At 38.7% G+C, this 16,880-nt stretch overlaps 1 protein-coding gene across 3 annotated transcripts in view; it reads right to left on the bottom strand.

Annotated features, from left to right (window-relative positions):
• The window catches only part of SNX13 (sorting nexin 13), a 132,666-nt gene extending 120,963 nt beyond the window's left edge, over positions 1-11,703 (bottom strand). For 2 of the 3 annotated variants that reach the window (XM_032873792.1, XM_032873801.1), the window contains exon 1: positions 11,465-11,702. In XM_032873792.1, coding sequence (XP_032729683.1) covers positions 11,465-11,476 — 12 coding nt within the window. In that variant the 5' untranslated portion in view covers positions 11,477-11,702. Of the gene's footprint in view, positions 1-11,464 lie in introns of all 3 variants that reach the window. The other variant, XM_032873811.1, reaches the window with a different exon arrangement.
• Between the last annotated feature and the right edge of the window lie 5,177 nt (positions 11,704-16,880).

The following is a 16,880-nucleotide window of genomic DNA, read 5'->3' as shown; positions in this document are numbered from 1 at the left end:
ACTAATGCTATTCTACAGATGAGGAAACAGCTAAAAATCATAGAACTGGGCCATGAACTGAGCTTGGTTTATTTAAAATTCAAGCATGTTTTGAACCATTATTTTATACTGACTCTCAAACAGACTTTTTAAAAAAGAAAGTCGGGAGGGGATGGGCAAGATTATACACACAATATCTGAAAAATCAAATAAAAGTGATTTACTGAGATTCAAAAATTCAATTTGTCAGAAAAACCTGAAGTAACTAAACTGACACTAACATCTTAAATCCCATGGTACTCTAAAACTCTGATGTAGATTTTCTAAGTAATAGTATTCAGGTAACTTTTAGGGTATGTTCTAGAGTTGGCACAGATACACATAAATTTCCTTCACATTCCTGACGGCTGTACAGTAACAACTCAATATCAAAACAATGACCCTGAAAGTACTACAAGATCCTTTTAACTCACAATAAAAAAAAAAAAAAAAAAAAAGCCCAACGGTGTTCACTAACTCAGAGATCATGAGTCTTTTTAATAAGATAAATTCAGACAAGAGGCATACCAACATAAAAAAAATCATACTGCACTATATTGCTTTAAATATATACATGCTGTTTTATTTGTTCACCTCTTAAATTAACAACAGAAAAATATTTTTATACCCATTCGTGGTGTGTAAAAATGAAAGTTAAATACTCTATCATCGCCTATTTAATTTCTTTGCAAGAGGGAAGAAAGGGTAAGGTTGGGGGAAAAGCCCTGAGAGAGCAAGCTGCAAGCTTAGAGAGAGGAGAATAATAAAAGAGGTAAGGGAAAATAACCAACACATCTACAAAGCCTCACCAACAAAAGGAAAAAATAAGTATAGAAAGGAAAATAAAGACAGATACAGATTCACCCACAAAGGACTTTGATGGCATAATCTCCAGCTAAGTAAAATGGTTTTATAATAGGAACACCCCCTCCTTGTGTATAACAGTTTTATTATTGCATGAACGCAGAAAGGCAGCTGTCATATGGAGGGACTGAAGTAATTTATATGCTTAATATCCACATTTAAACTTCTAAGTACAAATTTTATTTGTAGTAACACAGCCCTCAGTCCTTTTCTTAACTCACTGCACGATACTACTACTACTAATCGTGCCACTATGTCTATTTTTTAAACAAAGGATTTTTACATTCCTTGCCTATCCTTGTTCCCTATTAAAGGAACAAACTAACAGAAGAACTTCTATAAATTCAAAGTTACTTTACATAAAACTTTATCAAACTGACAAGAATCATAATACTTCCATAACCGAAAACTACATTAACACTGGCATTTTTAAAGCACAATATGAAACCGTACTACAACTTTTTCATTTCACTCACCTACGGTAAAAGCTTTAATATAGAAGAGATAAATTAGTCAAAAGTTCTAGTTATGACCAATTCTATCACACAGGTATCACCTCTCAATTTCCTCCTGAAATTGTCTAAATCTAGTTCTCAATGTAATACATACACTAGAAAGTTAGTAAAAACTCAGACAGGGAAAAATTAGATCACCTGGGTCAAAGAGAATTTCTTTGCTTTTATTTTTTTAAGATTTTATTTATTTACTTATCAGAGAGAGAGGAAGCACAAGCAGAGGGAGGGAGCAGCAGGCAGAGCTGGCAGAGGGAGAAGCAGACTCCCAAAAGCCCAAGATGGGGATTCAATCCCAGAACCCTGGGATCATGACCTGAGCTAAAAGCAAACGCTTAACAGACTGAGCCACCCAGGCGTCCCCAATTTGACATTTTAAAATCTCTACCATGAAACAAAGAACATGGAAAACAACTTCAAACACTAAATTCTAAGCTATAAAAATAAACTACTTGCTATTTACATCTGAAAAAATTAGAATAAAACCTAGTATTTACTGAGTATTACTGTGGGAAACATTATTCACAGGATTTAATGTGTCGTTTCACTTAATACTTATAACAACACTATGGCGTAAATACCATTAATTTTCAGTCACGCAGATGAGAAAACTAAGGTTCAAAAAGGTTAATAACTTTCCAAAATCAAAATGCTCTAAAGTGACAAAACTCTGATTCAAATCCAAATAATCTGACACCACCCATTGCTCTTAATATCAGCATACATTCCTCAGAAATTGGAAATGTTCAATTGTGATTAGAAAATACGAATAGGCATGTATAAAAGATTTATGCATAGGTAGAAAAGAGAGATGATTAGCACTTTGCGCCCCAGAACAAAGACAATCACACTAAAGTTTCGCATTAGTGCCTTTACTTGATTGACTATTCTGAGTTATCAGACATTAATTTGCTGAACTTCAGCTCATAAAACACAATTTTAATAAATTATAAAATACTCTCAAGCCTAAATGAGTTTTCTAAAATTTTTATGTAATCAACACACCCACTCTTTTAAAAAAGGTTATTTCACATGTTTTTTCTCTTTGTTGTTAAACCCTACAAGCTGCCTCCAACCTCCCCCTACCCCATTTTCTCTTATTCTGCTACCCTTTACCAGGATTAGACTATTCCACAGGGTTAGGTGTTGAGCATTTAGGTGCTACTCAAGAAAATGTGTCAGATATTAGTGATTAACATCGGGTATAAAAATAGCTGATTATATTAATAACTGCAGTCTGATTAAGTACCCTGAGAAAAATATGCCATCTCAAATAAACTCGAGAAGAGACAACAAGAACAAATGTGAAGTACAATATTATGACTTAAACACTGGATAATACATATCTTAAAATCAGACCAGTTACTTCCCAAAATTTATGTAGTAATAAAATGAGATGTTTAACTCCTCTATTAACACTGCACAACTTCAATCAGTTTTATAATTTCCAAGCTTCAAATGATGGTGCATCCAAAAGCCTTTCTCCACACATCCATGCTGTCACACAACTCTAGCCTTAAAAGTCACAATGCAAAGAATCACACTCTCTCTACAGTGCCAAACCATAGCCAGGCTAAAAATAAAAATAGCTCCAGGGTTCCAGGAGCAAAACCAATTCAGGTTTAAGCACAGTAACATCCAAGGACTCCCCTCCAATCATGCAGATCTATGGTGAAAAGCAAAACCAGGATACACCCTGTGGGTTTCACATATGCATAAGAATAAAAAGATTCCTCTGGGAAACTGGGAGAAAACAACGCAATAAACCAAGAACAGTAAATTATTCCAGTTAATGTACATGAAGTGTCTGGTACTAACTTAAAGATCATAAACGAGTTTAATTTTCACAGCAGAACATAGATTTGTTTCACTGAACTTTGTGGTACGTATCATTTCTGAATTTATAATGGAATTGTAGATGGCTGAAACGATCTAACAATGTTCTGTCTCTAACAATGACACCAAGAGAGTAAGGTAGCAGCTGCCCTCCTTGAAAATGTATCCCAAATTTCCAACTTTCTGAAATCCATAACCAAATTTTTAGTCATACTCGCAAAGTTTCAAGATAGCATTAAAGAGGGCACCTGGAGGGATCAGTGGGTTGAGCCTCTGCCTTCAGCTTGGGTCATGATCTCAGGGTCCTGGGATCAAGCCCACATCAGGCTCTCTGCTGGCGGGGAGCCTGCTTCCCCTCTCTCTCTGCCTGCCTCTCTGCCTACTTGTAATCTCTGTCTGTCAAATAAATAAATAAAATCTTAAAAAAAAAAAAAAAAGAGGTAGCATTAAAGGTTATACAAACTGCGAAACACTCAACAAAACACCAAAAAATCAGCATTATTGTACTGCTAGAAACACTTTACCTAGTACAAGAATACAAATTTTAAGTAGTACACATAAAATCATAATAAAAATCAAGTATTAAGAGATACAAGATAAAATCTAAGTTGTTCTTGCATTTGTAATTGGTCATATGAAAATGACATCAATCTAACCAGATATTTACCTGTAAGAAAAATTAAGACAAAACACATTCTAACAAAAAGACTGGTGTTCAACTTTTTTTGGTCAAACTTGTGTTTTGTGATCCCAAACACAATATTCAACCACGGTGTCCTATTAAAAAATATCTAATGGACACTGATAATAACCAATCCTTGAAAGGTAATTAATGTGCTGGCATAAATTTATGGTAGACAATTTTTGTCTTAACTATTTTTCACTTGTATGTTAATCTTACTGTAAAGAATATTTAACATTCATCCCCTCAACAGATATTTAGTGAGGACATTAGATGTTAAGCTCTATTCCAGGTCCTGGGAACACAACTGTGAGCCCCATCTTCAGGAGTTCACATTCAGCTGGGAAGAAACACAAAATAAACATATAAATGAATATATAATAGATGAGGGTGGAGCTAAGCATTACTTTTATCAGGGTAATGGAATTCAGCTGGATCCTTCAGTAGACTATGGTAGACCCCTTAAGGAGATTTAAAGAGTCTTTTCCAAAAACAAACAAACAAAACAAAAAAAGAACATGACAAATTCACAAATTTTTTTTACCTCTCTTTTCTCATTTTTTAAAAAATTTATTATGAATTAGCTTGGAGCAAATACAGACAGAAGAGATGGGCTGACTCTTCAATAACAAAGAGAAACTCATTTTAACAGCTACCATCTCATCCAAACTGGTAGTTATAACCTAGTTATAAAGCTAATGCAAGTAATTATCTTTTAATTACATACTCCAAACTTTTCTTCCGCTTAATTTTTCATCCTTTAATTATGTTATCTGTTTTATTTTGACAAAAGACCTCAAGGCTTCAGGTGAATGAATGCCAAACTGGCACAAGGTAGCTCTGATAGTGAATTTTTAGAGGGCAGGTTTCAGATCTGACTCACTCCTTGAGCACCAGAACTTCTCAGGTGCCTACCACACAGTAGATGTATTTATGTTTGGTGAACAAATTAAACTGCAAAAATTAATCTCTGATACAAGTTACAACCAAAGCTTTATAAAAATTATCCTAAACAACACCTTTTCCTTTCAAGAATTTATCAGGGTTGATTAAAAGATTTACCTTCCCACAAATATTTAAGGACATGTAGAAATAACTGCTAACCCTCAAATAAGTGAACTTTTTCAAAATATTTTCTCTTTCAAAAATTCTTTGGAATCAGTTTACCAACTACATAGGAAACTAATCTCATTACTAGTTTGCAAGACATGCTCTCCGTCAACTTTTTTTTTCTTCTTTTCACTTCTTTTAACCTATTCTCGGCCTCCCCAATATCTACACCAATAGCCAGGGGCACCATCTTTCTCTGGGAATCCATCCATCCAGCCATCCATCCACCCACTAAGAAGCAAATGAGCCATAAAGCTAGATGGAGCCTAGGACTTGGATTCATATCAATGCAAGGCATACGGGGGGGGTGGGGGGTGGGGAGGTAAAAAAACAACCTGATGTATTAACCACAAATATTTGTATAATGATTGAAAATTTAAAGAGTTGTACTCTCTATCATTTTATCTGATCTTCACAACAATATGAGAGCAGCTAGAAGTGCTACTACTATCCAATTTTACAAAGAAGGGAACTAAGACTCAAAAATTTCAAACAACTTCCCTAATGTCACATCATAAATAAGTGAAGTTGGGACTCATCCCTATACCACTTAACAACAGGTTATTGTCTGTTGCCACACTACTGTGGTACATGTAATTTGTTGACAGACATGAGGATGCATCACCACCATGAGTCCAGCCTGTTTATTCACTCAATTTTAAACCCTTTTTTAATGGTCAAATAGTTTACTATTTTAAAGCTGTCCACTTGCTTTAATTCAAAGTTCTCTCTCTCCTTCCAAATATTTAAAGTGCTGTAGTATCAGAATTAAACCTGAGAAACAGAAAGTCAATTTTAGATTACCATCGATAGAGAGGACACTTAATGGTCTGTAAAACCACAAAATTTCAAAACACGTTTAAAAAGCCATACCCTAAGAACCTCTCTCAGGAATGCCATAAAGTCACTTAGCTTCACCACCAAATGGCTAGCTACTTAGTGACCAGCGCTGAAAACTTCCCCATGATAGAACCTATTTTCTTCCTCTTTCAAAAGCTCATGTTCCCTCCTTTTCCATTATTACTCAGCTAACACAGCCTGGTTGATTCCACCTGAAGCAAACATCCTCTCATACCCTTTTTCTTCTCCCTTTAGATTTCTCTTCATTCCACAGTAACACTAGAAAAGAGACTAAATGTAGCTAAGAATGAGCACATCTAACAAGACTAGATTAATACATAAAAAATCCCATGTCATCTGCGAAAAGCTACATATATGTTGGCAATTACCACATGAAAAGGTCAAAAGCAAATACATTTTCCAGTGGCCTTATGACATACAACCAATACCTTTAATCTTTTTTTTTTTTTTTTAAGATTTTACTTATTTGTCATAGAGAGAGAGAGAGAGCAAGTGAGCACACACACAAGCAGGGGGAGAGCAGAAGTAAGCAGGGTCCCCGCTGAGCAAGGAGCCCAAGGTGGAACTCCATCTGAGGACCCTGGGATCCTGAGCTGAGCTGAAGGCAGCCGCTAACCCAACTGAGCCACTCAGGCGCCCAGTATAGCACTTTTAATTATAAACATACAGTAGACTAGCTAAGAAAGCAATTTTTTATCAATGTCTATGGAAAAGTGGTCAACAAACTTTGAAACAATCCATCCAAACACCAGAGTCTCTATATTAGAGTTCTTGGAGAGAAACAGAACCAATAGGAGTATGGATTTTTTTAAAGAGATTTATTATGAAGTACTGGTTCACACGATTATGGGGGCTGAGAAGTCCCACAATCTGCCATCCAAAAGCTAGAGACCCAGTAAAATTAGTGGTAATTCAGTCCAAAGGCCTAAGAACCAGGGACCAAAGATTTAAATCCCAACCCAAGGAAAAGAGATAAAATGAGACGGGATGTTCCAGCTCTAGCAGGGCGAGGGGGGGGGGGCGAATTCCTCCTTCCTCCACCTATTGCTCTATTCCGGCCCTCAAGGGATTAGAGAGTGCCCACCCATAACAGGAAGAGCAATCTACTTTAGAAAGTGCACTGATTCAAATGTTAATCTCAGCCTGATCCAGAGACACTCTAACAGACACACCGAGAAATAACTGTTTAATCTGGGCACCCCATGACCAGTTAAACTGACAAATAAAATTACCATCACATGATTAAACAACACTGTACTATAATGCAAACTCTATCACCTTTAAGAGCAAATCACCTATCAAAAACTATAAAATCCCGAAAGAAAAAACCTATTGACTTCCTTTGTGCAAATATCTTCAGAAAGTATTTGAAAAACAAAATTTTATTCCCTCAACAACTATTAACCTGGGACTTCTAAAAGCGCTATGGAGTGCAACTTTTCCCACCTGTATCTTATTTGTTAACCACGAAAGCTACAATTAGCGTTAGTATATAAAAACCAATAAATCTGGGTGGCAGTGACAAATATAAACCATTTTTATCTAACACCTCACATCTGTGCACAACCCAAACTACTAAGCTTAAACAGCTACAATGTTTTACTCCGTATTTTTAAAAAAGCACAAGACCAATGTCAACAGGCTAGTAACTGGTTATTAGCAAATAACCACCTCCAGAGTATACCACAGCTCAGGTTTAAATTCAACATATTATCCTATATCTTCTATACCTTTAGTACTCTGTAATAATAAATGTTCAGACTCATAACCCTAAAAGCTTTTGAAAAAAAGTTTAAAAATGTGGTTAATGACAATTTATTGTTAAATACCTCTTTATATCCTAACGTATTTCACTACATTCTAATGCTTCGAAAATTCAGATTAACTGAAACAAAGCCTCAAGTAAACATCCCATACCCTAATTCTGATATATGTAAATTTATGCTTTTTTTAAAAGAAAGGAATAGAGGGCAAATAGGTATTAAACAAATAATTTTCAAGTACACTATGACAAATAGGAGTAACATTAAGAGCAAGAAGTCCTGGGGCACCTGGGTGGCTCAGTGGGTTAAGCCTCTGCCTTCCGATCTGGTCATGATTTCAGGGTCCTGGGATCGAGCCCCACATTGGGCTCTCTGCTCTGTAGGGAGCCTGCTCCCTCCCCACCCATCCCACCTGCCTCTCTGCCTACTTGTGATCTCTGTCAAATAAATAAATCAAATCTTTAAAAAAAAAAAAAAATCGCAGAAGCCCTAACAGGGGCAAAGACAGTAGAAGGAGAAAAAGATTAACTAGACATTTAAAACAGACAAACCAGTCATACTTATTTGGAAAATGCAAAAGACACACAGATATGGCTAGCAAGTCTTCTAAATATGTCATTTGTACTGATAATGAATATAATACAAATTGAAGCCAAAAAGTTTAAATCGAAAACTGTTAACTCCCTTTAGGGAAACAAACCAAAGAAAAAAGCAAGGGGCGCCTGGATGGCTCAGTGGGTTAAGCCTCTGCCTTCCACTCAGGTCATGATCCCAGGGTCCTGGGATCGAGCCCTGCCTTGGGCTCTCTGCTCAGTGGGGAGCCTGCTTCCCCCTGCCTCTCTGCCTACTTGTGGTCTCTGTCAAATAACTAAATAAAATCTTAAAAAAAAAAAAAAAAAAGCAAAAAGCAAGACGACATACTGGAGCTGTACTTTCAATTCACACTAATCTACCATCACAGGTTTCAAAGTTCAACATACATATCAATTTGCTCAACTAGGTAATTTTTTCCATTAACTTGAGATGGCCCTTAATTGGCCACCGGCATAAGTTCTGAAAGGTTTCAAAGATCTATTTTGACAAAATGCAAAACTGAAGTTTCATATGAATGTTTATCACTACTGTTACTATTATGTATCTATATACCTGGCATCCTCATCCTGGTTAAAAAAAATAAATAAACCTAAAAATAGTTTACTGATGATTATCAGGTACAAAAGAAAATTAGTGATGCATTCATTCCATACCAAGTCACAAAAACAGCACACAATCTGGAATGAAAGGACCTAGGTGTGACTCTTGGTTCCACCACCTGTTACATAATTTTAAGCCAACTATTTTAACTCTCAGTCTTCTCATCGGGCTATTGAAGACAGTATCTCCCACCTCAATGCTGAGATATCAAAGAACCAAGCAGACAGTACCACTCACCACTTTCTGAGCACAAAGTCTCCTCATTGAACAGAGATTCTTTTGCACACAGTTCATCATTATATATTTTAAGGTCTAACATGAATTAAATCACTTCCCCTAATATCTCCTGATCTATGTTGGAACAAAGAGAAGCAGTCAAACGGAGTCCCACACTACTAATTTTTGAGTAACCAATACTGAGTAAAATTTTATATCTAATGTATTTCCAAACAGATCTAATGTATTTCCAAACAGACTATTTCTGAGCCTTAAAAACAAAAGGCTAAAGGTAAAACAAAAAGTCTTTCTCAAGTAATAATTCTCAGTTTATTTACTGACAATATTCGGGCAAAAAGTAATGTATTATAAAATCTATTAAGAGAGGTGAAAATTACTCACTGAAAGCTATACAGTCAGAAATACTAGGTCAGGAGATGGGATTCAAGTTTCACATTTGCCACTAATAAATGTTGACCTTGGACCAGTCTCTGGGCTTCAGTTTTCTCATCTATAAAATAACTACTAAAAACCAAAGATAAAATCCAAGTACCATTTAATCTAGGCCTTTAATCTGGGCCTTCCTTCGGGAAGGCAATCGACTGTAGTAGTTAACAGAATGGACTCGGCAAGGACTGACTGCCAAGGTGGGAAACCTGGCTCAGCCACTTACAAGCTGTGCACCAATCAACACACACAAAGCACTAAAGTACATCTTACTACCATCAATGACGTACTGTTTAAAATATTTCACTGAAACACAAAACCACTTTACAATACAGAGGCTTAAAAGGTACAGTCCTGCCAAATCAAGACACTAGCATTTTAGTAGCAGACACTGAGCTCATGTGATAGCATTAGAACCCTTTAAACCATGCTAACATAAGTCAAGTTTCATCAGAAGATCATGTCATAAAATATCAGACATTAAAGACTCCACTGAAACTTATTATAAGGCTAATTATTCTCACCAAAATATCACACTGAAGGTAAAAATAGAACTTCTGCTACTTAGGACTTTTTTTTATGCTAATGACAACTGAAACTTAAGATACATCATAATTTCCAAAAATTAAACTCCAGGAATGAAAAATATGTGGGATTTAGAAATATTAAGTGAACTACAAACTACAAAAAATAAGGATTTCATGAATATCAACCAGTATTTACCAGATAAATCATATTCCAAAGCTCTGTGAGCAGATCAAGTGCAAATACCAAAATGTGAACTTCCTCAGAGGTTCAACAAATTGGAAAGGCAAGTAAATCCTTTTTTATCACTTTTTAACACAACAAAAGCCACTCATCTACAAATGTTTTTATTTTCTTTTGGCCCAGGTAGGAATACTTCCTGTTGCCCATTAAAATTGTTTCCTATCCTTAACTCAGCCCACAAAGATACCCAAACTAGTCCCTGACAGCTGACATCTGAACCTTCAAAGGCCTTCAAGCGAGTAATTTCTAAGATATTTCTTCAAATTCACAAGCTGCAGAATTTATCTTCAGTGACGCCTACACGAGCATATACCAGTACACATAACTGTGTTAACTTGGGTCAAGCATTTAATTAGACCAATTTAGTTCTTCCCCTTAAAGTACTGCTAGTAAAGGCAAACTCTACTTCTTCAAAAAGTCTACTTTTTTTGCAATGGACATGAAGCACTGGAAAAGGGAAACTGATTGGCTAGTCATAGCTGCCCTACTTCCATTTCAGGTCCAAGTTTAAAAACAAAACAAAACAAAACAAAACTGTTCCACAAAGGGTACCAAGGGAGCCTTAAGCAAATCAAGAGTGTAGGTGCTAAACTGAACTTCCCGATTCCTACGACTTAAAAAGGTGACAGGGTGTGAGGGGGGAGGGAGGACGGTGATATAACTGGGCTATTCAAGTGTCGCTTGAGAAAGGAGGTCCACTTCACTAAGTAGGCAAAGTAGGGGGTGGGTAAAAACCGGTCTGGCCAAGTGACAAACCCAGGATGCTGACCGAGGTTGGAAGTGGAGGGCCCTGGAGGCCAGGGACCGGAGAAGGGAGAACTCGGGCAAACCGTAGGGGAACAGAAACCAGCAGCAACGCAGAGAGACCAACGCTGCCACAGAGCAGCGTGTAAGGGGACACCACGAAGGAAGCGATGAGTTAGGTAGCGACAGCAGGAGGGTGACCAGTGCCACGGGCGACAGGCAAGTGGCAACTGCGAAAGAGGAGGAACAGCAGCTGGAGGTGGTGGGACTCTGTTGAGTCAGCACAGCTCCTATTCAGGGGGCACTTGTAGGATCCCCGCTGCTCCTCCGGCCCCGGGACCTTCTACAGAGGGTCAGGCCCGCGGGCGGAAGAAATGATGTTCTCGGAAGAGCTGGCGCCGGCCCCTTCCCCATTTCACAGGTAAACACTGGCCGCCGTCGCCGCTTACCTCTGTTAACATTATTACACCCCACGGAAGTGAGCTCCTCCCTAGCCTCGCCGCATGGCAACGGCCGTAGCAGCAACGAAAACTGCCCAAGCCGCCGCCAACGGCCGGAACAGCTCCTTCAGTCTTCTCCCGGGCGGCGGCTTTACTCGGCTTCGCTGGCTTCCCCCCGGCCCGGCTGCTCGCGACGGACGCGCCGCCATCTTGGAAGAGCGACGTCCGCGTCTCTCTGCGACGTGCGCTCCCATTGGTGGGCGCAGGAGCCGCCGGCCACTCGTGACCGTCTCCATGGCGCCGGCGCGTGGGGTAGTGAAGGCGGAAGCCGCGGGGCCCACTCCGACACGGTGGTGAGGCCTCCAAAGCTGGGTTCCCAAACCCACCTGGGACTGCCGGGAGTGGAGAGCGGGCCCAGCGCAGGGCCAGTACGGGAGGCGGCGCGCGCGCCAGCGGAGCTCGCTCGTCCTCCACCGCACGCCGGGGTAGGCCGCCTCTGGGGTGGAGAGAGACCGGCAGAGACCGAGCCTTCGACTGTTGGCGCTGCGCACCTCGCGCCTCCCGGGGACAAGGCGGCCGATGTCCTGTAGAAAAACTTCCCTCTCGCATTTCCTTTGCCCACCGGCGACCGAAGAGCAGGGTCGGCCCCCTCCGCGAATGGGGTTAAATGTGATCTGAAACTGCTCCCCACGCAGTCCCTGTCTTCCGGAACTTTGACAGAAACTTTCCTTTGTCCTTACCAGTCGTCAGCGAACCCTTTTCTGGGGTGCGCGACAGGTTGTAGAATTGATACCTGCATATCAGCTTTACCCACGATCCTAGCCGTTCGGACTGTCGCAGATTAGGTGATTGGCCACCACCTGCATAACAATGAGGGCTTCGTTTCGCTGCTTCTAAGAGACCTGGAAAAAGGGAAAAAAAGGAAAGCCGCTTTTGCTTCTTAACTGCCATCTCTACAGCTCTCCTGGCTTCTTGATATATTATGTTTCTGTATCAGGGTGTGCAGATTTCAGCAGCTGTCCGTATAAGTAGTGCCATCTTAAGATGGAACTGAACTCTGGCACTCTGCGCATAGGAGCCCCTGCGACTGACACCATTCTGAACCTACCACTAGATGGGTTGCCATGTGTGGAATTGGAGGCAGCCACTTCTACCTGAATTTGAGTGAAAGTAGTTTACCTGAACCTGCTGTCATAGTGTGTTATTTTGTTGTGTGTTAGAAACTAGTTTACAAGAAAATTTGAAGATTTTCATATTTGAAGTGCAGAACCCTTCCATCTCTTTTTTACACAGGTACAAAGGGGTACAATTGGGGGAAACTAACGCCAATAGTTCATTCCCCTTTCCAGAATCTCATTCCCCACACCTCTACTCCTTAACAATGTTACTATTTTATAAAATGAAGTTTACTTAACACATTACTGTTATATTCTCGAAATATTAAGTGAAGGCATTACAGACTTGTGTTACTACTATTCTGTTGTGTCCTCACCAAGAAAACAAAATTGTTCATTTAGATAGAAAAACACTCATTTTACTGAATTCAGCTAATGGAGGCAAAGCAGTTTTGTTTTGATCTCCATCTGATACATAATTTCCATATTATTGGCTGGGCAGAATTCTGACCTCTGCAACACAATAAAATGTGTTACTGGTATTGACAGATTAAGCCATGAATAGGAAATACTATTGGAAAATAATATCTGGACTAAGATGTTAAGGGAAACTAAGATACTAGAGACAACAAGGAAGCTGGAAAAAGATACTGTTCCAACCTGTAAGTAAGAAAACAGAGAAGGAGACTTATTAATATTTAAGATACCAGCTGGTGAATTAAAATTGTAATTTAGGCGTTTAGCCTTGAGTATTTATTTAACTTTTTGCACATATTTTCCCATTCCAGGAGCGATACATTTTCACCTATTTTCACCTGTTCTAAAGGTGGTAAAGTAAGTGTAGACATAACGTGAGGTTTGTTGGTACAACAAACCTGTAATGTGACCTGAACGTGCTTTTAACATTTAAGAGTTTATCTGTAGACCTAGGAGCAAGCCAAAATCATTAGCTCCTAGTTTTCTTAGCCAGGTTCCTTTCTGTGACCTAAAAAACTTTATGCTAGCTAGCATCTCAAGTCCCTCCTCACATCCACCTCAATGACCTCATTTCTACGAAGCACTTTGTTCCCACTTTCCTGCTCCTATAACAGCAAGGCATGTTCTTGTCTTGGGGTCTTTGCACTGACCATACTCCATTTAGAAAGATCTTTCCACCAAATACTTGCGTGGCTAGATCCCTCACCACTGTCCCATCTTTGCTCAAATGTCACCTTTTTCAAAGAAACCTACTCTGACCGTCCCATTTAAAATGTTGCCTATCCCCATCCCCCCTCCCTTGCTTCAGTTTTCTTCATAACTCTTAAGCCTTCTAACGTAATTACTGTTTTCTTTCTTACTGTCTGTCTGCTCTCCATTAGAACATAACCTCCACAGAAATGAAATCTTGCCATTTGCGACGACGTGGATGGAACTAGAGGGTATCATGCTTAGCGAAATAAGTCAATCGGAGAAAGACAACTATCATATGATCTCCCTGATATGAGGGAGAGGAGATGCAACATGGGGGGTTAAGGGGGTAGGAGAAGAGTAAATGAAGCAAGATGGGATTGGGAGGGAGACAAACCATAAGTGACTCTTAATCTCACAAAACAAACTGAGGGTTGCTGGGGGGAGGGGGGTTTGGAGGGGGAGGTGGGGTTATGGACATTGGGGAGGGTATGTGCCATGGTCAGTGCTGTGAAGTGTGTAAACCTGGAGATACACAGACCTGTACCCCTGGGGAAAAAAATATATGTTTATAAAAAATAAAATTAAAAAAAATACATTAAATGACATGGAAATTTAAAAAAAAATAATAATAACCTCCACAAGGTCAGGAATTTTTTTTGTTCTGTTCTGGTTTTTGTTCTGTTGTGATGTTTCCTCAGCACCAAGAATACTAAGAATATTGCCTGGAACATAGTAGACACTCAGTAAGTATTTCTTAAGTGAATGGGTAAATCATTTTCTGAAAGACCTCAAAAGGAAAAACCTTAATTAAAATCAATTTAAAAACAAAATCTTTGGTGTTGGAAGGTAACTTTTTAAAAAATCAGCCATTGCGTGTTCTTACCTTGCAGCTATGGGGAGAATTACTTTTATTGTCACTAGACTGCTGAAGAAAAGTTTATGACAAAAATGTGAGCTACGCCTTTATTTTTAATGGTGGTAATGGGGTGATAAGGATAAAAAATGTTAAAAACAAATGTTACATTTATCTTGGGCATGAGTTAAAATTAACATGCTGGCAAGAGAAGCAACAAACTGAATATGGTATGCCATTTCAGTGAGTTATGGAAATTGAGGAATTATATAGTCGAGAAACAATGTTAAAAATAAGCACCTAATTTGGTACAGATTACAGTTGCATTCCACGTCTTGAAAATACCCTATCAGTTGTTACAAAGGAAACCTGGAACCAGCTGATCTGAGATGCCGGCTGCTTTGGCTATCAATCAGAAATTCAAAACAAAACAATCCGTCTTAAGAAACACATGATAAGGATATTTACATGGCTGTTCTTGCACAAGGTTTGATTCCCCAACAGCAGTGTCCAGTCTGTCCAATTAACACAGGAAGGGATGACGAAAAGAGGTCAGAGGCAAAAATCAAGTGCGTGACCCTTTTAAATAGGCCAATGCCAGTGATCTCTCAACCTCCAAGCAGCAATTTGGAATACCTAGTTTGCCTACTTTTTCGTTTTAAAAACAGATTTAAAAAACTCTCCTACATATTCAGATTGTTACAAATTAGCTAAAATTCCTTTTGAGAAACTGGGAACATACAGCATCAACCTTCCAAGCAAGCACATCTATCACACAGTTGTTATATTTTAATCTTTTGGTTTCTTAAGCCGTTTCATTAACTCCAGTTTCTTCATAATACCATTATCATCAGTGTCAACTACCACTGCTACTGAACACTATGCATTCATTAATAATGCCCAATCTCAAAGCCAGCGAATCAGTATTGAAGTAATGCATTGCCAACAGAGGAGACACATTGTAAGAACAGACAACAGCAGGATATCCTGATTCTTTGTTACAGCTTTGGTCGGGCCACAGTAAGCAGAAATCGCAGGGCATTTAAGAGTGATCTGAAGTCTAGCTTCAAATAGCCCAGCTTGTGCTTTTTTCTCTTACATAGTATTTTTTGAGGAAATACTTAGGCAACTCAAGCCTAAGAAACTGAAACAGAGATAACATGAAGCTTTGCTAACAATAGATGCAGCCGTAGCAGAATAATAATGTTCACATTTCAGAAGTATGAAGAGATCACTGGCAACGTCAGTCAATATTTATTGAAACAAATATTTTTTCACCACAAAAATTACACCTATGGCACTTTTCAAACACTTAATTCTCAGTTATGAATACAAGCCAGGTGCTATGGGAGGTATTTTGTAGATACTATGCTTAACAATTGAAGAAGGCTATCATAGTAGATCTTATTACCCTTTGAGGCCATGACAAATTTAATGAGTGGCCCCAAGTCACCAGTCAAAGGTATAAACTATCAACATCATTTATCACTGTTGATGTTGACTTCAGTCAACCTGGCTGAGACAGCATTTGTCAGATTTCTCTGCTACAAAGTTACTATTTTTTCCCCTTTCCATACCATTACACTCCTTGGAAGGAAGTCACTGTTAGCACCACCCCACACAAGGAGCCCAGAATTGAGCTCCTTCTCGTTGAGGGGGGAATATCTACTTAAGTTATTTGGAATTATTTTGCATGGGAAATGTGTCTCTTCTCCATTTTTTATCAATTCAATCATTTATTTATATGAGTTTGGACTCATAGATATTTATTTTGTACTCTGGGTTAAATCCAACACTTTTGTATTTTGTGGGAATTGTCCCAGCTTTGGGAATTCTTAGTTGCCCTATGTCCTCTTAATATACTCATATCAATGGGGGATAGTTTTTTGTTTGTTTTTTGAGGACTTTCTTTCTACAGGATACTCTAGATACTATAAAATGCTCCAGGGTCATTATACCCCAGTTCTAGAATCAGCCATTTCTCTAAGGAATTTCCATTCCTTTATTGAAGATTAGAAAACAAGATCTAGGTACCAGGTGTGTTCTTTGCTACTTAGGGTGTCCTTTCTTTTCATCCCTTGCAACTGTTAAAGCAAGGAAATATGTGTGTGTACATTAATCCATATATACACCCATCTATACATATTTCTATATGTAACCATCTGTATTTAAGCTAAACACGAGTTCATACTGATGTCTCCTAACTCTAACCCATTAACAGTGAATCATTCTAGCCTTCTCCCTTTGCTTATCTGTAAATTCCCACTCCAACAGTGGGAAACTTAGT

The sequence above is a fragment of the Lontra canadensis genome, unplaced genomic scaffold, assembly GCF_010015895.1.
Source record: "Lontra canadensis isolate GAN:19392208 unplaced genomic scaffold, GSC_riverotter_1.0 scaffold2, whole genome shotgun sequence".
NCBI classification, from domain to species: Eukaryota; Metazoa; Chordata; class Mammalia; order Carnivora; family Mustelidae; genus Lontra; species Lontra canadensis.
The sequence above is the reverse complement of the archived record's forward strand: the minus strand, read 5'-3'. Positions and strand labels throughout refer to the sequence as shown.